General features: G+C 38.8%; 1 protein-coding gene across 5 annotated transcripts in view; it reads left to right on the top strand.

Annotated features, from left to right (window-relative positions):
• Positions 1 to 23801, top strand: part of TBC1D30 (TBC1 domain family member 30) — a 54324-nt gene that overhangs the window by 27507 nt on the left and 3016 nt on the right. For 2 of the 5 annotated variants that reach the window (XM_074572405.1, XM_074572437.1), the window contains 11 exons: positions 1512 to 1573; positions 1960 to 2025; positions 5266 to 5391; positions 6519 to 6704; positions 9636 to 9804; positions 11304 to 11472; positions 14417 to 14522; positions 20146 to 20258; positions 20432 to 20571; positions 22222 to 22428; positions 22615 to 22671. In XM_074572405.1, coding sequence (XP_074428506.1) covers positions 1512 to 1573; positions 1960 to 2025; positions 5266 to 5391; positions 6519 to 6704; positions 9636 to 9804; positions 11304 to 11472; positions 14417 to 14522; positions 20146 to 20258; positions 20432 to 20571; positions 22222 to 22428; positions 22615 to 22671 — 1401 coding nt within the window. The remainder of the gene's footprint in view (positions 1 to 1511; positions 1574 to 1959; positions 2026 to 5265; positions 5392 to 6518; positions 6705 to 9635; positions 9805 to 11303; positions 11473 to 14416; positions 14523 to 20145; positions 20259 to 20431; positions 20572 to 22221; positions 22429 to 22614; positions 22672 to 23801) is intronic. The other 3 variants (XM_074572426.1, XM_074572448.1, XM_074572414.1) reach the window with 2 other exon arrangements.

A 23801-nucleotide genomic window follows, 5' to 3' on the forward strand; every position in this document is an offset into this window, starting at 1 on the left:
CATTATTATGAAAAGATTTATCTATTAGGAGTCCCTGCTGAGTGACATAGAGTTATGGGGAAGTATACTAATAAACAGTTACTTCCAGGAATAACTGTTAATCCTTTAATGTTTTTCAAGACATTTCTGTTATGATTTGAAGCTTTTATTTTTCTCGATATGACAAGCATATCTTTTAAATCTAAAGCAGGGAAATGAAAGCACCAATCTCCAGGTCTCAGTGATGCAATTCTAAAATGATAAAATTCTAAACAAGACTGGATTTTCTGTGAATTGTCTGTCTTTCTCTGCCCCCACCAAAGAAAAGCAAAAAAAAAAAAAAGCCTTGAAGGAGAAGGCTTTGTCTTTAAATATGTATTTATCAAGCAGTAAGGTTTTTAAATTACTTATCACCGCTTCAGTATGCAAATGCTGAAAGGCATTTTACACTCCATAACTAGCAAATGCCACTACAGTTTGGGTTTCTGTCAGACTCGCAGGCTTAGTCTTCCAAAGCACTGAGTATTAGTGGTGAGTTGATTAGCATGGAGTTTGTATACTTAAAACCTTGGAGGATTAAAATCTGGGGTTTAATATACATGGCTTTTAAAATATATATTCAAAAATATTTGGCTTGATATTCTAGAAAGACAAGAAGGTATGTGTAACGTAATTTTAAATACGGAACAATCCATTGTATTACATTGCGGAGGAAAGATAAAGAAAGGCTTTAGACTTTATGCCAGAAGACTTGAGGGGGAGGACGCGACGCGGTGTTCAGCACCTGGTCTCTGGACAGCGGCATTTGAGGGACCAAAGAATTGTGTTCGAAATGTGGGATATAAAGCAAATTAAAAGTGTTACTGTTCTTCGGGTTATGGAATATTCCAGTGCCACAGTCGGGATCCAGTGTAGGCCAAACTTGAGATCCTAGTATTTTATGTAATATTGTATTTTATAGACTATTAGCAGGTGTGCTTTGTAACAATTAAAATAATTTGCTCACATGGCCAAAATAAAATCTAAGCATAAATGAGAATACTGGCAAAATGTTCTTTCTGTTCTGAAGAATTATAAAAAATTTGATATTCTGAGCAATAAAATAATTTTAGCATCCCAAACTTAGAAATAAGTGATTTAACGTTAAGAAGTTGAAATAGATGGAAAGAAACTGTTTGTCTCTGTATATATTTTTTTCCATGGGTGTATATGATAGTTTGCAGTGTGCAAATATAGTTTGTAGAATAGTGAACCACTTGTTTTTTTTTTTTTGTTAAATAAGTTGTACTGATCTGCATCATTAGAGTAAAGAGGGTATGACTACATTTTAAAAACATTTTTCCATGCACTTCTTAACACGTGCTTTGAATCCACTGTGAAGACAAGAATTCACAGAAACAGGTTGAAATGTAGTTGTTGAAACATGTACCTGAAATCTTGTGTTCTTATTTCAGTTGTGGTTTTTTTTTTTTTTTCCTTCTGAGCTAAATGAAAATAATGACTATGATTATTTTTTTCCTTTTTGTTTCTAGGGGTTGATACAAAATTGAAATTCACTCTTGAACCATCTTTAGGTCAAAATGGTTTTCAGCAGGTAATTTGATTCATTTTTCTCTTGAGTTTATGAAGAACTGGGTTCTCTTCAATCAAGGTACTTGCCCTAGTTCAAAACTGCATCTGTCATCATAATATCAGCATATTATTTGCAATTATGTCAAGAACTGTTTCATTGGAACATTTGGGAAAAATAGGTGCTCATTGTTTACTCAGATATCTCATAAGTCTTTGTGTCCTAGAATACTACATTTTTGTTACCTCATTAAGTAATTAATATATATTTTCCCCGTGAGTGGATTAAGTAGGTAAACTCTGAAATGTGTGCAGTAAAATGAAATGAATGTGCGCGTCTGCAGTGTTGTAAACGTTGCTATACTGTTGCATTAAACTAATGGTGAATTTTATGTTTTTGGATGCTTTTAGTGGCATGATGCACTCAAAGCAGTGGCCAGGTTGCCGACAGGCATACCGAAAGAATGGCGGAGAAAGGTAGGTAGACCTGTAAGCTGTGTGGGATGTATTACTTGTGGCTTTCTCAGGACATGTGAATAACAGCAATATTATCAGTGTTTTTTAACAAATACTTGGAATTTTTAAGTTTAAGTCTTACTGGGGCTTTTTCCTAGTTTACATTCTTCAGTGATAACCTCACAGGGCAGCTGCAGAGACTGAGGAGACAGGTAAAGATGGTGTTTTCAATAGTTGGCCTCTTTCTGCTTGAGGCTTAAGTAACTTATTCTGGTGCAGATGTTATTGCTTCATTCTGTCAGTTTCAAGGAATTGCACTGGTGAAGCTGCCCCTGCAGCTGAGGATCAACTGAAAGGAGAGGAAATCTCCAGTGTAGGCTGTCATACTTATGAAGGTGAAGTTGATAGATGCTAGTGCTGACAAGAATGCTTATTGAAACATTTGATGGGGGAAAGGCAGATTGCCTAAATTAGGGAAGTTTGGAGTCAGGAGTGATGTAGAATGGTAGAGTGCGCCATTAACAGGAAATTGCACTGAGTTAGTGTTGTAGGAAAGGGACCTCTGGGATTTTGCTGAACTCACTTTATTGCTTTCTTCAACAATGTCTGAAGTTCCCTAGCCTAAAAAAAGTAATGTCCATTCATCTTTTCTATAAAACTACGTCACATGATCTCAGCCTTAAAAATGCAATTTTAATGAAAAGAATATTTTTAAAGCCTTATAAAATATATTTAGTTCCATATATTTTTGATGCGTCAGATTAATTTCCTTTTCCTGTTTTCTTTTTGCTATCTTTCCAAACCGAACTGTTCCTCTTTACAAATCAGAGGAGAAGGAAACCGAAGACTTATAGTGGCATTGTTTTCCTCACACCACTATGATTTTATTTTTCATCTGCAACTCCAGTGAATCATTATATTCCTCTAACAACCTTTTTTCTTTCCTTAAATGTATTTTTCCCACACTCCAGTAAGTTGCTCAGACAATTTTCTGTGGTACATGAGTGGCAGAGGTCATAGAATCACAGAATGGTTGAGGTTGAAAGAGACCTCTGGAGATCATCTGGTCCACCCCCCTGCCCAAGGAGGGCCACCTACAGCTGGTTGCCAGGACTGTGTCCGGATGGCTTTTGAGGATGGCCAAGGATGGATGCTCCACATCCTGTCTGGGCAATCTGTGTCACCCTCACAGTAAAAAAAAGTGTTTTGTGATGTTTAAATGGAACCTCCTGTGTTTCAGTTTGTGCCCGTTGTCTCTGGTCCTGTCACCAGGACCATGCACCACTGAGAAGAGCCTGTCTCCATCCTCTTTGTGCCCTCCCTTCGGGTATTCATACAAATTGATAAGATCCAGCCTGACCCTTCTCTTCTCCCGGCGTAATGGTCCCAACTCCCTCAGCCTTTCCTCATAGGAGAGATGCTCCAGCCCCTTAATCCTCTTAGTGGCCCCTTGCTGGACTCTTCAGTAGCTCTAAATCTCTCTTGCATTGGGAAGCCGAGGACTGGACCCAGCACTCCAGGTGTGTCTTACCAGGGCTGAGCAGAGGAAAAGGATCACCTCCTTCCACCTGCTGGCAGGGCTCTGCCTGATGCAGTTCAGGAGGCTGTCGGCCGCCTTTGCCACAAGGGCACATTGCTGGCTCGTGGTCAACTTGGTGTCCACCAGGACCCCCAAGCCCCTTCTCTGCAAAGCTGCTTTCCAACAGGGTGGTCCCCAGCATATACTGGTGCCTGGGGTTGTTCCTCCTCAGGTGCAGGACTTTGCACTTCTACTTGTTGAACTTCATGAGGTTCTTGTCAGCCCATTTCTCCAGCCTGTCAAGGTGCCCTTGGGCTTATCAGCCACTCCTCCCAGTTTTGTGTCATCAGCAGACTTGCTGAGGGTATGCTTTGCCATATCATCTAACTCAAGTCTCTGTCTTTTCCTTCTTATTCTGCTCACCTCTGTGTTTGCTCACACATGACCACATGATGCTAACTAAAGTAGTGTTAAAAAAAGGGATGTATGTGGTCTTTTCACTGTCATTCCCTGGTTTCCCAATGATTTTAAGATTGATACCAGAATAAAGGAAGCATTTTGTGTTGGCAGCATGCTGACTGCCTCCTTTGCAGGCAGCAGGAGCAGGGTGACATCTGCATTATTGCTGTGGCATGTGACATTTGTTTTCTGGGGCTGGCAGAGGTAAAGAATTCAGTCAACCAACATCAGTAGGATGTCAGCAGTGCCAAAAGCTGCTGGGAGGCAAACAGCGGCATTCCTCTGCATGGGTGGCTTTGCAAAAGTGTGGGAAGGGACATTTAAATGCAGAAAACATGAGATTCTGGGAGCTGTCTATAAATTCGTTCATCATGCAACTATCAAGTGTTTAAATCTGTGGGAAGTGTCTGAATTGCTTTTCTCACTTGAGTGAGTTAACGGCTGATATAAAACCCAGCCAATTTGCTTTCATGATTTATTTCAATTTCCTGAAGAGAGCGATCCTTTATTGTTACTTGTTGTCGTTGTATGACATGACATGTATGATATGTCTTTCATGATTCAGGAGCTTTTCAAATGCTTAATAAAGCTCCAGCCTTTGTCTTAGACACACATGCATAAATCTGGTAATTATTAGGCTTTAAAATTAGTCAAAATGTTTGTTTTCAGAACTCCCTATAGCACCAACAGTGTAGGAAGCCCTCTTGTAAGTTACTTTGATCCAAGTGATATTTTCAGATCAATCCCAAATGGTTAAGACTAGGTGCTATTTCTTCTGCAAAGTTGACCAGCAGAGACCTCTGCTAAAGAGAAGCACCCCTAAATTTCTTTTGTGGGGTTTTCAGGAGATAAATCCATGGTTGAGTTTGAGGAAAGTCTGCAGCAGTGTTACCTTTTACAAAAACTCCTTAATGGTTACGAGGTTGGAAGGGCTGAACTGACAAGGAGGGCCCTTGCAGGAGCGTGCGTCTCCATCTTGGAGGGACCCTGTGGATTCAGTTTCTGGCAACGGACTTGCATCTTTGTAAGCAGTTCATAGATCTGGACACTTAATGCTAACTGTTACCTTCCTTTCTGTTTTAGGGAGCAAGGTATTACTTTAATTGTGCAAAATTTGTTTTTAATATAGTCCTCTTCTGTATATTTCAAGTCAACTTCTGTGTATTTCAAGCATATCACATATGGGTGAAGTGGTTGAGGTTCATCTAACTGTATATATCAAAACTGTTCATATTTTGTCTGAGAAATAATTAATTTTGTTGACTTGCTGTGTGTATTTGTAGGTTTGGCTGACCCTAGCTGATCAGTACTTACACAGTATAGCCATTGACTGGGATAAAACCATGCGTTTCACGTTCAATGAAAGAAGTAATCCTGATGATGACTCTATGGGCATCCAGATAGTAAAGGTAGCCAGCTAGTTTGTTCTTTATTTTAATTTTTTAATGAAATTTTGATTTATTTTTTTTTAAATAAATGGAATTTGGATTTATTTTGTTCTCTGCGACTGCTTTGGCAAAAATTACATCTTAATTCCCTTTAGCTCACCAAAATTATTTCGTTGGCTTCTTTGGTCCTTCTTCTGCACTGGTCTGGTTAGTGTTAGCTGCGAAAAAATTTGCTATTACTGTTGTTTTTTTGTTTTGTGGGGTTTTTTTTTCCCAATTTCTACTTTTTATTTTAAAAGAAAGACTGGAGTTTAATGGAGACTAAGGAACATAAGTGGTCTTTTTTCCTCTTCTCTAAATAAATACAAATGTTTGATGGGATTAAAAAGTATGTTTTATAATACAGCAATGGAGCATTTTTCAGCTGTTTTACAGGAGTGAAACACCTTTGTCTATGTATATTTCTCAGCTAATTAATGTTTAATATTTAAAGCAATGGGCAGTTTTAGGGAAAAGGTTAATAGATTTGTATTGATGTGGTGACTTAAATATTAGTCTGTTTACCTATTTAGGCAGTATTACTTTATTTAGGAGAGACTGTGTTTTGTAGTCACCTCAATTAGAGTATGTGGAACAAAATACGTTCCTGGTGATTACAATTGTCATCTGTACTTGGTAATTTAAGCTTATAGATACTACTTAGGAAATATTAAACATTGCAGTACATGTTTTGCCTTTCACTTATAAATCCCTTAAATCTCAAAGACACTCTTTCTGGGTTTTTTTTATTGTTTGAAAATTTAGTTGCCTAGTAGTTCTTTTACACTTCGATAAAAACAGCTGCTCTTTTTTGTTCAATTATGAAGCTGTTGTCTTGCCTCTTTGAAAGGTAGATATCTATTAGTATCTTCTGTGATGTTCAGCTTCATATGAACATCTTTTAGGTAACTTGTTTATTTAAGAGCTTGCTGAACCTATTTTTCTTCAGTAAGCTAAAGGTTTACAGATTAAAAAAGAAACATTGTCATCAACTTTGGGAGTGTGTATTGGGAGGGTGGAGGTGGAAGGAAAATTGGGACAGGCAGGAGAGCTAAAGGGGGAAGAAAGATGCACATCTTTACTGTCTCTTCTTGTCTTTTTCTTTAAAGGACCTTCACCGAACTGGTTGTAGTTCTTACTGTGGCCAGGAGGCAGAGCAAGATCGAGTGGTATTAAAACGCGTTTTGCTGGCTTATGCCAGGTGGAATAAATCTGTTGGCTATTGTCAAGGATTTAACATACTAGCTGCGCTTATTCTGGAAGTAATGGAGGGCAATGAAGGGGATGCCCTGAAAGTGAGTAAAATATTTTTTTTTCAGTGTTGAAAATTGATTTTAGTTAGAACTTCAGAATCAACCAGTGCATGAATTTTGTAGGCTGCCCAAAAGAGCAGGACTCAAAGGAGTCAACCAACTTATATCTGTGGATTGTTCGTTGTTCTCTCTGAGCTAAAATGAACAGTTTGAATATTATAACTGTTAAATTTTTTTCAAACAGAAACTAATGAGGGCTTGGCCATAGTAAAAATAAATGGGAACACTCCTACTGACTTTAGAATATCTTATCCCATAATTCCAAATCTGCTTCCAAACACCATAGGAAGCTGAAACCTTCAGATTCCGTTATCAGCCTCTTGTGTAGCAATAGCATGTGAGGCAGTTAATAAACCTGCTGCATTTTAAAGCAAATTCTAGGAAGACACAAATATTTAAAATGAAAGTAAATCACTTTGAAGACACTTTCTGGGCTATATTAGTCATGCAATGTTTTATTTTTGTAGACCTTTTCTGTTCTAATTAAAAGAAAGCTTCATGAAATTTATAATACGTCAGAAAATGGAAATACGGTTTACTATGGGACATGGTTTAAGGTTTGCCAAGATCATGTGCAAATTTCCTTAGGTAAACTTGCTCATATATGTGAGTTGGGGTCAAATTAATAAAAGGTGACTGTGACTCTTGAGATACTAAGCTGTCTGTTTTGACTTAGACACTGATTTAACTATGGTAAATATTTAAATTCACTCAGAGCTCCTAAAATATATAGAGCTTGTGATAGCAGAATCCAGCAAGCTGGTATTTAGTATTTCATTCTAGAGAACTGCCTGTAATAGGAAGAAAATACCATAATATACCTACTTTATATCAGAGAATAAAATTTCCATTCAATAATTCTTGCTAAAAATTTCCTCGGTATTTTTAGCTATAATTTATCACATTTTATTGTCATCTTATACTGTCCAGAAGCTCCTAAAACACATTATGATAATATAGGAAATATGATTGCCCAAGGTTTATGAAGTCCAAATTGAATATAAGAACTGTGTGCATCTTTATATTATTGGATTGTCTTTTACTGTGAGTGGAGTCAGGCTCCTTGAGCGAAGGAGACAATGGAATGGCGCCAGACTGCCCTGGGGAGGTAAAGTACTGAAGGCTGGTTAGCACCAAAATGGGTCTTACACGACAAAAATAAAAATGGAAAAGAAAGTGATTTCTTTTCCAAGCCTAGTGTGTGGGCTTTGCAGAGTTGGAATTTCCTGAGAAGTGAGAGGGGGGAAAAGGGAAGGGGGGGGGGCGGAAAACACAACCAAAAAGGAACAAGGTAAGGAAAAAAAAAAAAAAAAGGAATTGGGGGTTAGCACGTAGCTGTTCTGTTGTAGTCACCATGCCGTCTAAAACAAGTGATGAGTGACTTTCAAACAGCTGTAGAGGCTGTTGCCTGTAAAGCTGTCCTCAGGACTGGAGCTATGGGGAAGCTATGTTTGGATTATTGCAGGGTCTAGGAGTTAAGGGAGGAAGGGGATTCTCGGGGTTCACCAGTCAGGTCCCCTTTCTGGGAAGGATGTTACAAACAAAAGCTCCTTTTTTGGGAATTGTCTGCCAGAGGCTGGGAAACAGCTGGTACTGTGGACATCATGGGGCTTTAACAGCACAGGAGCCAACATGGTAGCCCAGCCAGGGATGCTTGCGTCTTTACTAGTTAAGGTAACCATGTTTAAGTTAAATCTCTGAAGACACCTCAAATTTAGCCTACTGAAACTGTGGTAAGCAAGAAAATCACAGCTTACATGTGTAGAAGCTGTCAAAGAATGCATAAAAGTCTTATAGATACTGAAACTTAAAAACCATTTTTTCCTCGACATTATTGTGGGGAAATATTACGAAGTCAAATAATAAAAATAAATATGTAGAGATGTGTCATGAAGGAAGTATCTATTGCAAACTGGTAAATACATAAGCTGCTTTTTTAAAAAAACATTCTCAAAATAATTCACGTGCCAGTGAAACAGAATGGACTTCAGTGTTGCAAAAAGATTTCTGTCCTTTCCTATGCTCTCATATGTCGGAGATTTCTGAAGTAATACCACTCAATGGGAAGGGAGAAAAATCCTTTATAAAATGGTTTCTTTAAGGTAGGGATTTATGGCGTATGACATATGAAATGAATGAAAACACAAATACAGATTGTAAAAGATCATGAAGTGAAGGTCAGCATCTTCTGTTGGGCTGATGATATACATCAACTTCTGCATATTTCTTTGTTGCATTTGTTCATTCTCAAGAAGGTTTCACAGTATCCAGTTAATAATACATTACCACCCATGTAGTTGAGCTGTCTCACTTGAAGCAGATGTCTGTTTGAAATGTCTCATGCTGCTTAATTTAGCACCTTTTAAAGCGACAAGATGAAGTGCAGCACATGGTAACTCATCACAGTAAAATGTGTGGAGCGTTTATTTTAAAGAACAGTATCTCGCATTTTGGAGAGGGGGGAAAAAAAGATGATGTGGAAGATCGGTCTTGTAGTTGTGTCAGTTAACAACCAGAGGGAGGGACAGTGGAACTTCCCAACAGTGTGGAGAATCTCATAAACACACAGCATCAGAAGTGCCAAAAGGTGTCTTTGGCTTGAGTAATGGTCCCAATTTGGGGCATAGCTTACTGTGACATTGATTTTATTCATTAATGGTTCATAAATTCTGGACACCTTCAAGAGGCCTTTCACCTTGATTGCTTGTGGATACCTAGAGTAGCTGTGAGTGGTTAAAATGATAATGTTTTCTCCCCCTACAAATGGAGATACCAGAGGCATGTGTTGCCACTGGCTCCAAGCCATTCTTAAGTGAACTGAGAACTTTAAAATTCTATATTTTTTTTTCTGTTATTCCTAGAAAATAACTAGCCCTTTAGGTCCTACATGATTATATTTAATTTCCCCCACAGATCATGATTTACCTAATTGATAAGGTGCTTCCTGATAGCTATTTTGTCAATAATCTCCGTGCTCTCTCTGTGGATATGGCTGTTTTCCGAGATCTTTTACGAATGAAGCTTCCTGAACTGTCCCAGCACTTAGACACCCTGCAAAGAGCTGCTAACAGAGAAAGTGGAGGTAGGTTCAACAGAAAATGCTATTAAATTAGTTTTTCCTATTGTTTCATCTGAGCACTGGTTTAAAAATATGTGAGTGTTTACTTGAGTTTATTGCTTAGAATGTATATTTTAAATTTTTAAGGTGAAAGATGACGGTTTACGTTACTGATAATCTTAACATGAATAGGTGGCACTCTCAGGAAAAAAATAAAGGGGAAATATGTTGGTTCTATCACTAACTGCAAACAGAATTGTGTTGACAAGGATATGAAATCTATGGAGTGACAACACTGTAACACACAGCTTAGTACAAGGGCTACCTCGCAAAGGTCATTCCTTGCCTTAGCTCAAGATACCAGTCCTACCATTGCTCCTTCTAGTGGCTAGCTTACATAGCTGTTCTAGGAAGAGCTGCAACGTGGGAGCCAATGGCGGCTGGTTAGTATTTCTTCACCTAGATGCTTAGCAATACACAGGTGCAAAACTCGTAAGTGCTTCTTGGGTTGCTACCTGAAAACGGGCTTTGCACTGTGATTTTTTTTTTTTATTATTTATTTTTTTTCTGGTATAGCATTCCCTCCAGACTTGTTTGTTTGTTTTTTGTTTTTTTTTTTTAGAAAACAAGATAGAGCTCTTTTATTTGGGAGTGTTTTGGGGAGAGTAGGTGTTTTGTTGTTGGTTGGCTGGGCTTTTCTTCAGTCTGGAAGATAAGTGCACCCTGAGTTCCATCTTAGAAAAGACATGCTATCATGTTCCATGTAAATAAACTGTGACTGTGCCCAAATTGTATAAAAACAAAGAATGGGTATCAAGGAGGTATCTGCTGTTTGAAAGTGTTTTCGCAGGCAGCAGCCTCTTTGGTCACGGCCTTCAGTGCATCAGTTGACAATGGGATGCACAAAGTGTTCTCCGAGCATAACAAGAAAGTAAAACTTCAGATTTTCAGCCTGAAATACTAAATCGCGTTTGAAACTTAACAAGCCAAAGGGGAAACTGAATGTGTTGTAGTCAATTCTGCTAGGCTGGCAGCACATCAAGATATTAAAACAGTAGAGAAGACTTTACAGAGACAGTCACCTTCACCTTCTTGTAGATAAGACCTCTTGTGACGTTAGTTTCTGAAGAAATGCAGAGGGTTTGGGGAAGTTTTTTGTTTTGGTTTTTTTTTTATTTTTTAATAAAAGCTTTTAGCTCATATGGCTTTGGGGAAGGAAAAGCAATCTTTCTAATATAAGAGAAAAAAACAAGCGTGATGGTGTTTTCCAGGGTTTACAGTCCAAAACCAATGCTGCTGCTTAAAGCTTTTTGCAGTGCAGCAGAATGAAAGGTGACTAAGTGTGTCATCTTTCCATCGCTCTTTTTCTCGGCTTATCTTTGGGCAGCTGCAGGCTAAGTAATTTTTTAGCAATAACAGAGGTACTAGAATGTCTGGTAGATTTCAGTATGAAGCATATACTTCTTGTAAAATAATAGTAAATTACAATTATTTTAAACAGATTTTTTTTTTTTAAATTTCAGGAGGCTATGAACCCCCACTTACAAATGTCTTCACAATGCAGTGGTTTCTGACCCTCTTTGCCACTTGCCTGCCTAACCATACAGTTCTGAAGATCTGGGATTCAGTATTCTTTGAAGGCTCTGAAATTATACTGAGAGTAGCTTTGGCGATCTGGGCAAAGTTGGGAGAGTAAGTGGTCATTTTTATCTGATTTTTCTTTTCAGTATGAGGAATGTGTGTCACTCACGTTGCTCTGAAAAGCGTGTTCTCAATTCTAAACAGGATGCAATCTTTCAGTAGAATGTGCAGCTTTTTCAAAGCAGAATGAAGGTGCCTCTATGGCTCCCCCATCGTGTCAGAATGGGCATGATAATTAACTGACCCTTGCTGCAGGAAATGTCTCCGTTGTTTGCGTTGGCTGTGTATAATGTCTTCATGCTATGCTAAAAGGTTGGTTAGACTTTCCAGAACATAGACCTTTGAGGGAGCTGGTAAATACTCTGTGGAAAGACATACAGAGAGAATTGAGGGTGACTAGCTAATTTAGTTGGTTACCTGAAGCTGGGGATGTTAATTCCCTTATTTTCGTTTAGAGACCTAAGGATTTGAGCCCATTGGCTATAGCCAAGAAGAGAGTTCAATATTATGAAGAGAATGATTTAGTGTTACATGGTTCTTTTCTGTTAAGGCCTGCAGACAAATTTACCTGAAATTCTCTGCTTTTAAGCACATGCCAGTCAGGTTTCTATTATAGTCCTTTATGGCCTTGGAAACTCACCACATAGGACAGAACACAAGAGATGGTTAGTTCTTCTAAACTCCTGTGTTGTCATAGCAAATATTTGCATTCCAAAGTGTACGGTGCTCCTGGAGAAATGAGTTTTGTCACTGGCTTCAGTGGGAGGTGTGAGCTCTGACAGGTCGAGCAGATGTTAGTTCAGCTGGAAACTTTTTTCAGCTGGCATCAGCAGCTGCATGAAAGTTTTCTTGTGATGCCTATCAGCACTCGCCTTCCTCTTCCCCTGAGAATGAACCCCTGGGATTTATGTTTAGCTCTGCCCTTGGAGGTTTCATTTCTTTTTTCTTTCTGAATAAATTAGCACTGCAGGCCAGTAGCATTGTAAGAGACTTTGTGTAGTATATTTAATTTTTAATCCGAAGAATAATAATTAGAATAATAATTTCCTAAGAGCTTTATTTGTTCAGTTCATGAATTAAACTTGCATGAATCATTTGCATTAGGATTAAGCTGTATGTAGTCCCATTGTGCTTTATTACTTTGTACCATACCTTTAGATAAAAGGTCCTATTGCAGTGGGTCTCTGTGCACTTAAAAGCTGTAATTAAAAATGTTCCACCTCATAACATGATAAAAAAGAAAGTCACTGCTTTGAAGATTTTTACCATGGAGCTTAAAGCAAAAATGAAACGTGTTTTATAAAAATTGGAAGGAACAGAATGAATAAATCTGTAAGAGTATGTCCAAAAGAATAAGCCGTTCACATTGCATACCTTGTAACTATTGTTTGTGGGGAATGGGAGAAGGTCTGGGAGATTTGGGGGCAATTAACAGAAAGGGACACTGGTGTGATAACTAGAGACCCAAAAGGTGATGATTCAGTAAAACTGAATAAGAATTGAAATTCACTAGGCTTGTGATTAGTGATATCAAATGAGATGAGGAAGTAAAAGATTGGTCTTTGCTGGGAGGGGACTGAGATTTTGTTCCTCTTTCTTCTCCACTAGAAATAAAACGGGGGGATTTAAAGAAGTGGGGCCTGAAACAGTGGTTATAGTCTCATGATCTTCATACTTTTCAAGACCGTCTTTCTAGACGTGAAAATGGGGCGTGAAGTGCTTTTCCTAAAATGTGGGTGGTTCAATCATTCTTCTGTTCTGAGGGAGACTGAAGGAATGGGGAGGCTTAAAAATAGGTGCAGTAGAGAAAGCAGTATGTGGAGGTCATGAGAGACTGCAGGTATTGGGGAGAGCAAGCAGTAAGTTTGTGATAATTGGCTACATACCCATTGTTTCTATGCTCCTTTTTTTTTTAACTATTTAATCATTCTTTTAGCTAAACTATGTTAAGACTTCAGTAGGGGTTTCATAGTTAAAGGGCTGTTCTCTTCAGACATTGGAGATCAACAGAAGCTTCCTCTTCTAATCCTTAAGAAAAAAGGCTGTGTACTTTTTTGATCATTCCAGCAGCTGTATTTTACAGGGGAGGCTACAACACGTAGCCAGCAATGCACTTGTTTGGGATAGAAGTAAAACAAATTTTTCACTTGACAAGAGAGGATATTTAGCAGCTGACCCTAATGTATGTAGAAGAGCAACTCACAAAAGCATATTACTCATATTTATCTTCCTCTAGCTGACACTCTGTGAGTGATTCTGTGTTTTTAGAAAATTCAAAGAAAAGTGTGGGGGGGAAACAAACAACTCAAAAAAACCCCAAAACTAAACAAAAAAATCCAAAACAAAACAAAAAACAACAACAAAAAAAAAAACAAACAAAAAAAGTCTGCATCTCTAATTCAGAAATAGCTTTCACAAGTATGCAGGATTATGAGTGAATTTTCCTTCATTATGCATTGTGTGAGCTCAGCTCTCTTGAATACAATGACATATATAAATACACCTATACTTAATTTACTCCACCAGAATGTTTTTTGGACAGCGAGTGTGTTCCTGTCTGACAAAAAGACAGTTCAGCCAGTGAATTCAGCAGTGAAGAATGGGTGACAAGGCAGTCAAGAAATCTTTATGCTCCTGTTTTGAGCAGGGAGCTCCCTTGTGCTAGTAGGAGGCAGGATTTATTGATTCTCGTGTTGTAGAAGTGAAAGGGGCAGAAGGAATAACTTGTCTGGACGTGCATGAATCCTTTACCGTCAGCAGTCAGGACAGTAAGTGTGCTTACTGTGCTCAGTACATCCTTTTACTGCAACAGTATTTCCAATGTAATGTGCACAGTTTTATTATTTGGAAGTGTAGGTAGGATTACAATAAACTTAAGAATTAAGGCGACTAATGGAAGGGCGTATGTTATGATAACAGAAAGTTCACTTTTGGCTTGGAGGTGTATAATCGTATGTAAAAGTAAAATAAAAAATCAACATGTATTTTGATGTAGGCAAATAGAGTGTTGTGAAACTGCAGATGAGTTTTACAGTACCATGGGCAAGCTGACCCAGGAGATGCTGGAAGACAGTCTGATTGACAGCAATGAACTCATGCAGGTGAGTAATTGTGATATAATTATTGTTAGTATTTTCTGTGAATCCTTTAGGTGCTGATTTCTAACAAATGACACTTTTGTTCAGGTACTGCAGAAACCTGATCTCTTCCAGGAATATAAGTTTAAGATAACTAAGTTGAGCTAGCATGTCAATGGAACAAATAGATGACTTGCAGTTAAAGCTAAAATCTTGTCTTATACATTGAGTATAGAGAACCACTAGGCTCCGTTTGATTAAAAAATTGGTTGTATGTTGACAGCTGAAAGTTTGTTGTGATATAATGTCCAATTGGATTTACGCAAGTAAGATGTAGAATCTTTTAGTAGTTATAATTTTTAGGGTGTTTTATCTTTATGTTTTGGCCAGTTATTTATTACGTTGTGTCCTTTTCGTTCTGCAGACACCGGGAGACAAGAGTTTATCAAGTGAGAAGGGAAAAATATCCTTCATCATTTTAAAAAAAAAAAAAAAAAAAAAAAGCTATGAACAGTCGTCAGTGAACTACAAACAAAGACGTTTGTAGATAATTGCAGTCCCTGAATTCTTAAAGCATACGTCATTTTATGAGAACAAAGATCCACATTGTTCTGGGAAAGGAGAGGGACTTTAGTATTACAGATATAATTGTATTGATTTGCACTTACACTTTCTTTTCCTGATATCCTTGAGGTGTTGTCTACTTAGATGTTTTATAAAGACTTCATGCTATGGTTCTGCAACTTTGCTTTTGATGAGTTAGAATATGGTGATTAAATGGGTGCAAATTCAGAGCACATAATTAATCTGAAATTTTTTATGTGATTTAGGGGAAGGAGAAGTCAATTTCAGTATATGAAGTTGGATGAGTTTATTAGAGGAGTTAGCAGGTGACTTCTGTTACTTATTATTGGAAGCAAAACTTATTGACTGTCTGGGATAATACACTTCCATTGTCTGATGAAGTAAAGGATCACTTTCAGATTTTTGGCTTTTGTTATTGATGGGTTTTTTTGTTCAATGGGGGAGGTCTAGGAATGAGAGGTGAGCACTTGTGGCTTTGTTTTGCTTCAAAAATGGAAATGCAGCTGGTCAGAGGTACTTGCACACTTTTAAAATAAGCGTTAAGGTTTCTCACAAGGCAGTTCATATATTGAGGATGCATGAGGAGGGTGGCCCAAGGTGACGCCTTCTCATATTCATTGTGTTTCAGTTCCTGATGTCAAGCGCAGTACAAAATCAAGATGTGGCACTTGTGACAAAGAATAATGTTGGGAAAGCTGACGTGGGTTTTAGTGACTCAGTGGGGATTTCTTTCTTCACCATTGTGTGTAATAGAAGATAAGGCATAGGTAACTTACTGGTTGGAGGGATGGAAGGATCTTTTTGGTTTTTTAGCTGTTGCAAATACAAGTATAATGAATTATCAGTCTTTTTGTGCTTCAGCAAAAAAATAAGCACTTGGTGCAAAGTATTCATAGTGTATGTGTGTATTTTGTGACACTGATAGGAGCATTAAGGTAGGTAGGATAGCATTGCTGTTGATACGGAGAATGTGGGAGGTTTAAGTTTTCTGCATAGAGAAGCAGTGCGTCTGTTTTTAAGATAGCATTCTTCAGGTGAAATGCAGGCGCTGGCAGTGTAGCCATCTCCACCTGAGGTGTTCACTCGAGGCTCTCTTTGTTGTAAGTGGAGTTAGGTGCTACAGGTGTTTACCATTAGGGGATACGAATGCCACCATGTGCTTGCCTGCTGCATTTGAACAATTCTCTCTGCATTGGAGAAGAAAATAAAGAAATATGAACCATTGCGTTAATGAAAGGACCCGGGCTGCTTGAAGACACTGTTTTTTAAATTGCTCTAGGCTTTTTCGGAGGAGTCAGACAGAGATGAACGTTTGGACTGCTTTGTTTACAAATTGTTCTTTCTCCACACCGTCCGCCGCTGCGGCCCCCCACCCCCCCACTCCCGCCCATCAAAATCAGATCCATGAATTTACGTCTAATACTCTTTACAAAGGGGCTCAAGGATTGGTATCCTACTGCAGGAAAGGATTAATATTCTGCTCTGCCTTCCCTACACATTTCAGTAAAGGTTGCTGGTGGCAGTCACCTCACTTTAGGCTTGCACGATGCTTACATTTGCATCTGAACTACTTGTGCAGGCTCACTTAAGCCGGTGAAGAGTAACAGGCCCTTCTCCACCACTAGAAAACAAATTGTGCTCTAGAAAGCCCTTCCTTTGGTAGTTTAAAGAGGGAGGTAAGGCTTTAGGGCCAAGTGCTGAAGGAGCAGATGTCTAAAGTAGATGAGAGGACTCCTGTCCTCATTCTCTCCACCAGCATGTATACTTGCTGCAAGTTTATCGTTAAAAATGCCTGCCTTTCTCCTCCCATGCAGACAGTACATTACCTAGGACTGTGGGCTTAAAGCTTTTGCAGATTTGGCCCTTGCGTTGCAAGAGTTCTTACAATGTCATGCTGAGGAGAGCATGGAGGGATTGGAGGAGCAAGCAAGCTTAGAGCTTCCTCCTTTTTCAGATGGAACGGTTTAGGTAAATAAAGGGTAAGGGCTGTACACATCAGATGCTAGACTGGGTATGTATTCAGGGCTAGAAGTTAAACAAATACCGTATTCAGTAATGTCATTTTATTGGCCTATTAATAATCTTTCGTTCAAACATGGAGATAGAAGGCTGTACGACAGGTGCCTGCATATATTCTAAACAGCATGTGCTAGATTGAGTATATACTTTCATGTCTTCTCAGAAAGTGAGCGTTTTTATGAGCAGCTAAACTAATTCAGTTTGTACGCCTAGAAACATTCCGGCACAGAGGAGATAAGAAGCAAACAGGAAAAGGAGAGGAATCCCTGCGTGTTTACTGTGGTGGAGGGCAACAGGGATTAATCCCTCTGTAGTACCCTAGCATTTTAGACTGTCTCCTGTAGACAGCTACTCTGATTTCCTGGTATTCACTAGTAGCACTTTGTTTTCTTATGGGTTTGGTTTTGCTTTTTGTTTTATTTTCTTAGTGAAAGTGAAAAGAGAGAGGAGCCTTAAACCAGTGTGGGGTGGCTCTTAAGAGTGTTTGAGCTGTCTGCAATGGCAAAACTGCTTACCCTGTTTTAGAAGCCACAGCCCAAAACCTTCTGTACGGTATTCTGCTGAGGGTGTGGGTAGCTTTGCATTTTTAGGGTAAGGCAAAGGAGTGACAAATGCTACTGATTTGAGGTGAGACGAGAGGGTTTTTTTCCTTGTCTTTTTTTTCTTATTCCCAGGATCTGTCCCTTATGGCCATAAATAAGATAATAAGTTCGGCTGCATCATGCTTTGTATGGGTAGGCTGTTTCCCTCTGGCACAGCTCACCAGAATTAATCAAATGGCATCCAAGGCTGTGTACAAACTAGGAACAGGATGCTTTGACTCTGAAGCATTGCTGTGAGGAGATCACAAGTGGTGATTAACAATATTTTTTTTTTAAATTTCCAGTGGCACTTACATCAGCATAAAATTTGTCTGTGAATCTCATAGCCAGCTGGCAAGTGAGGCCTCCAGTTATAATCTGATAACAAGTAATTAAGTTAAAAATGTGTATGCTAAATGAAAGAAGTTGCACAGGGTCTGGAAGAGACACGGATTGGAGACAGGCAATAGCTAAAAGCGTAATCTAAAACAGTAGGTGCAAGGAGTAAATGGAGGGCTCAGTGTCGACTGTTCCACTTAAAGGGTAACTAGCATATGGAACAAGTTACCTGAAAAAGGCTGTTGACATAAAGAGCAGAAATAAATTCCAGACACACCTCCTTCTCTATGAAGGGAGAGAGTTGAGACATATGGGGGGAAAAAAACCCAACAGGAAAGTGTGGTGGAGATCAAACAAGCAGGCAGACATGTTGGGCCAGAGGTAGGTCTTTCTCCAGATCATAAAATTCCTTCGTCTGCTAGACTGCCGGGATATCGCTGCTTAAGCCCTAGAGAGTATTTGTCTTTCACAGTAGCATTGCAGTTTCACAGAGTGGCAAAGCTTCCAATTCATGCTCTGCGTTTTTGTAGGCTTTCTCCTTTGCCTTAGAGTCTGTGCATGGCTTGAACTGTAAAAGCATTTTCATGCAGAAAGCTGTTGAACTGCACTGATCCCTGTGCCTGATCCAGCCAGGAGTGTCCTTCCTGTTCCTCGTTGCATAAATCATTGCTGTTAGTGACACTTTTTTTTTTTTTTCTTCTGTCGGGAAAGGTCTAGTACTGAATTCATGTTTGCAGTTTTCCTTAGTGTATTTAGCACAGACAAGGCACAGTTCAAGAATGGATTATGGAGAAACTGTTCAAAATTTCCTTTCATCTTAATTGAGGCAGTTTGCCTTCAGATGAAAATGTCACTGACTTAATAGCACAGGAAAAAAAAAATGTAAGTGAAGATTTCCTGTCATAGCTAATTAGAATTTTTTTCTTTGCCATCTTTCAGAAGACATTTAATTTTCAAGACGGGGAACAGCTTTAATATTTCAGAGAAACTGTGAGAAATTATTTTTTGGCTATTTTTTTCTTTTTACTTCTGACATTCTGACACACAGTGAATTGTGTGTCAGTAATTTGAAAGCCCTGAATAGTTATAAGTGTACAAAAACAGGGAAAAAGGGCAACTAAAATAGGTAAGAACAAATCAGCAGTGATATTACAATGAATATGATGTGTCTTTCTGCGGGGTTGGCTGGCGACACACATTCTGTTACTACAAAAATAATGCCTAAAGCAAGTGCATTTGCAGCTATTGATCTTCTTTAACTCTGAGTATTGAAGTAAATAAAATGTATTAGAGGCTTTTATGGCCTTGTTTAACGTTCTGGGGACTATGTGCTGAGTTCAGAGAATTGCAGAGTCGTTTCTTTGTTCACCATAGAACAAATGCCTTTTAAAAAAAACCAACGACTACTACCCCACCTCCCTCACCCCCCATAAAAAACACAAAACAACCTCACAAAAAAACCCCTAAAACAAAACACCAAAAAACCTTTACAAAACAACAATCAAACCCAGAAACCGAGAGGAGAAAAGTTAGCTGCATAATGTTGGGTCCTTCTTCTTTGGCCATATTTTTTTGTGGTGAAGTGATTTCCTTCACACAAGCTCTTGGAGCTGCTCAGGTGAAGTAACGGGTCTGTTAACTGTCCACATCAAGTGAGGATTTGCTCCTTCCTGTCTATGCTAGTGACAATACATTGTTGAATACTTGAGCAGAAACGTAGGTCTTCTGGAAGATCCTCAAAACCTCAATGATGCATTCATGTAAGTGAAATCATAATTGGAGGAGGAGGATTTCTGGTGTGCTGGCAAGGAGAGGATTGACAATGATTATTAAATAAGTACAGGAGTTTAAAATGACCCTACATCTCATGTTATCCGTTCCTTTTTTTTTTTTTCCTCTAAACCATGTATCTTTCTAGTGAGTCAGTCGTTACTTTTCTTATAGGAAATACTGGCTGAATCATAAAACTAGACCATTTCCATTTTCTTGCAGCACATGAGAATATGCAGCCTTTAATCCTGCAAGACTGTGAAAGTCTGTTCATGGAAAAAAAATCTTTTGTGGCACTGTTAGTTAAAGCAAAATTTTTAAAAGTGCATTTTTTCTTTCTTTTTTTCCCCTAGACTGTTTATACCATGGCTCAGTTTCCCTTCCCACAGCTGGCAGAATTAAGGGAGAAGTACACATACAACATTACTCCTTTCCCTGCAGCAGTTAAATCAACTTCACTTTCAGGGTAAGTTTGAAATGCGTTGCTTATGGCATATAGGGTTATTGTTTACCCTACACAGATAGTGAAAAGGCAAGTGGCATCGTCCCTTGTATGCTCCTAAAGAACATAAAGATGTTTGGTAATTATCATATTTAAGAATATCTCTTTCTTATTTCTCTTACGTTCTCATTTGACAGAAGGCTAGGCAGAACCAGAGACAGTGATGAGGAGAATGACCTAGATGATGAAGACTCAATTGCCAATGCAATTGGCTGTCTTGGACCATTAAGTGGGTTTTTGGCACCAGAGCTCCAAAAATACCAAAAACAGATGAAAGGTAAAGGTGCTTTTGTTCATTTTGGAAAACATAGTTAAATCTGCATGACCTTGAAGAAATTGTCTATAGCTTCCTCTGTGAAAGCTGCTATGAAAATTGTATTTTATATTCGTGTAGAGATTACAGCAGGTACCAAATTACTTGCTCTGCGGTCCATGAACATGTCTTCAAAGTCAGGTTTGAAGGCTGCATGTATACAATAAATGACAATGTGTGTTAAGGATTTGGCTACGGTGATGGTTAAAAAATCAACCCCATAGTGTTGCCTGCCCACAAAAAAAGAAGCATGCGTTTGGAAAAAAAGTCCACCCTAAATCCATGCTTGTTTCCAAGAAAGCTGTTAGGTAGTCAGCATTTTATGAAGAGTGTACATGTAATAAATAATCTTGGCCTTTTGTAGCATATGCGTGGCTAATACTGGAACCTGTCAGCAGTGGGTGAATTCTGTAGGTCATTTTCACCACTCTTTTGGCCAAACCTTCAGACTGTTATACGTTTTGGCTATATTCATGTTTTTATAAAATTGGGTAGGGTTTAGGGTGTTCTGACAAAATGTCACTATTTTTCAAATCCCTCCACGTTGAAATGAAATTTCTGACAGAATTGCATGTTCACCTGTGCAAGCTCTACAAACAGAGCAAAATTCTGATCCATACAAGAAAAGCGGATAATTCTATTAACCTGCAGCCTTTATGAAATGGTACTGGATCAACAGTGATTTTATGATATCCTGGGAGAGGCTGTAACTATTTATCCTCCACCCTCCCCACAGACTGATGTAGCAGTTGCTGTTACCTGATTTACACATCATCATTCTTGTGGCTTGTTTTTGCTGAGACCTATAAGCTGTAATTTTCCTCTTGATTGCTGTGGTGGTGTGTTTTTTCCTTCCTGAGGGACTGTACGTCTCTACCTGCCGCTTCAAGCGAGCACTTAGTCAGAACATCAAACTGCTGTTGCAAACTAAGCCAAAGCCAAACAAACATCCCTTGAAAAAGAATTATCCCCTTGACCCTGGAGTGCCAGTTTGGTGGTGCATCAGAAACAGCTGTGAAAATAAATTGCACGGCTGCTGTTGCTCTGCAGCTGTTGATCAGAGATGCTTTCAAGTTGCCTGAACCTCAGCTGCTCTGTGCTTATCCCTCTTGTTGCTACTAGCAGCTTTCTCCCTGTGGTGCTGTAACTGTTTCTTGATGCCTCTTCCTGGTATCACCAGGTCAGTTGTTTAATCCCATGCCTGCTTGACCGTAATGTATTTTATAACTTGCATTGTTAGCCTCCTCTTTGACCAACTGAGTGTCTTTCATAATTAGTTTCTGAATTACTTTAGTGATAGCTTGATGTAATTTTGGGTAACTGAAGAACTGTGCTTATAACTTTGCCTTGCTATGTTAATTGACTTTTGTACTCTTTAAACTCCCCTCAAACCCTTGCCATTCTTAAGCAGTAAAGCAGTAGTTCTAGAAATGTAATACTTATTATAAATAGTGCAGCTTTGTTAAATGTGCATATTATAATAATTTTTTAATTAAAGCGTACAGTCAAATAAGACAATAGGAATTGGACATAGAATTCCCTTGTAGATAATCTGCAGAACTCTTGAGTATGCCAATTTACTCCTCATGTCCACTTTGTTCACGCTCTGTGCAGATCAGAATGAAGAACAAAGTCTGGGTTCCAGTAACATTGCAGAATTAAGTCCAGGAGCAATAAACTCTTGCCGAAGCGAGTATCACGCTGCCTTTAACAGCATGATGATGGAGCGTATGACCACTGATATTAATGCACTGAAAAAGCAATATTCCAGGATAAAGAAGAAGCAGCAACAGCAGGTTCACCATGTGTATATCAGAGCAGGTAACATATCAAAACATGCTTCGTTTACTGATTACTGCAAGCTAACGTCATCATAGGAGACCCATTCTTTTACGTAGACAAAACAAGAGAGACTGATGGAATATATAACACATTAGTAGTAAAGGGGTACCACTTCCTACAGACAGATTGTAAATGAGAACGTGATGTTTTTTCTTGTTTTGTCAGGATCTGAAGATGACGACCCTGGGATTTTTTTAGGTCCCAGGGACCAGCTGAACAATGGTATTTAAAAATGTCTTTGCTGTCTGGGTGCATTGCGTTGATCTCTCTGATTAAAAACTTTAAATCTTTGGCATTCTTGGAGTTGACATACTGATGCACTGGAAAAAGTGAAACGAGGAGATGAGTACACTTCAGACCAAGTGTCAGGTAGATTTCTAGCTGGTCCGTATTATCTGAACTCCTCTCATTTCATCTGGGCATGGCAAATTATGCAGCTGAAGAACTAGCTTAGGTGTTCCATTGTGGCTGGCAGTTTATGTAGCCATAATGATTCTGCTGTGAAGATTGAGCCAGACATCAGTCCGTTAATTAGTAATCTGTCTTATGGAGTCTGTTTCCCCAATTGGCAAACTCAAAATGTAGGGCTTAGCACGAGCAGTGCAGCTGAAGGTTTTAGCGCGTGTGCAAGCTGAACACAGCCCACCCCACTCATTCCTCCCCACTTAGGTATCATCTTTCTAAGTCAGCGTTGAACCATGGAGATGAGTCACCATGGAGAATTTCTATTCCTCTATTAGATTGCCTAAACTTGTCCTAGCAGGAGCATTTGAATACACAGAGCTGAAATTTTTTGTTAACATCATTTGTAAGGAAATTTTTTTTTTAAATATTGTCAAAGTATTTGCTTTGAACAAAGGCTGTAGCCAGTAGAAACAGTGCAAACAGTAAAATGTTAATTCCCAACGATTGCCAACCCTCACCTCCAAACACAAACCTTTCTAATCTTACTAATCATGATGCGGGGCTGGGTTTGTGGTTTAATCAAACTGTCATCTACCTACCTAATTCTGAGTCTACTGCTCTGGTTTAAGAGGACCCAATAGAAAAGAGTTGGTGCGGTTTATCCATTAAAAATACATTGGTTCATTCTCCAGTCACACAAGCCTCATGGAGAGGCTTATTTGACTGTCCTTGTACAGGGATTGAATTGCCTCCGATGGGAGAGAAATGCAGGAGAGGGGAAAGATCAGAAGCCAATACTAATGTTAAACTACCAGTTACAGTTCAGTTCCAAAAAGTGAGAAGTTATTTTTGTTATGATTTATTTTCATGGTATTCCTGTCTCAGGACTTACCCGTAGGCAAGAAGCAGGGAGGCTTCTTGTTTATTATAGAAGGAATGTTTAGTAT

The sequence above is a fragment of the Larus michahellis genome, chromosome 1 (assembly GCF_964199755.1).
Source record: "Larus michahellis chromosome 1, bLarMic1.1, whole genome shotgun sequence".
Lineage (NCBI taxonomy): Eukaryota > Metazoa > Chordata > Aves > Charadriiformes > Laridae > Larus > Larus michahellis.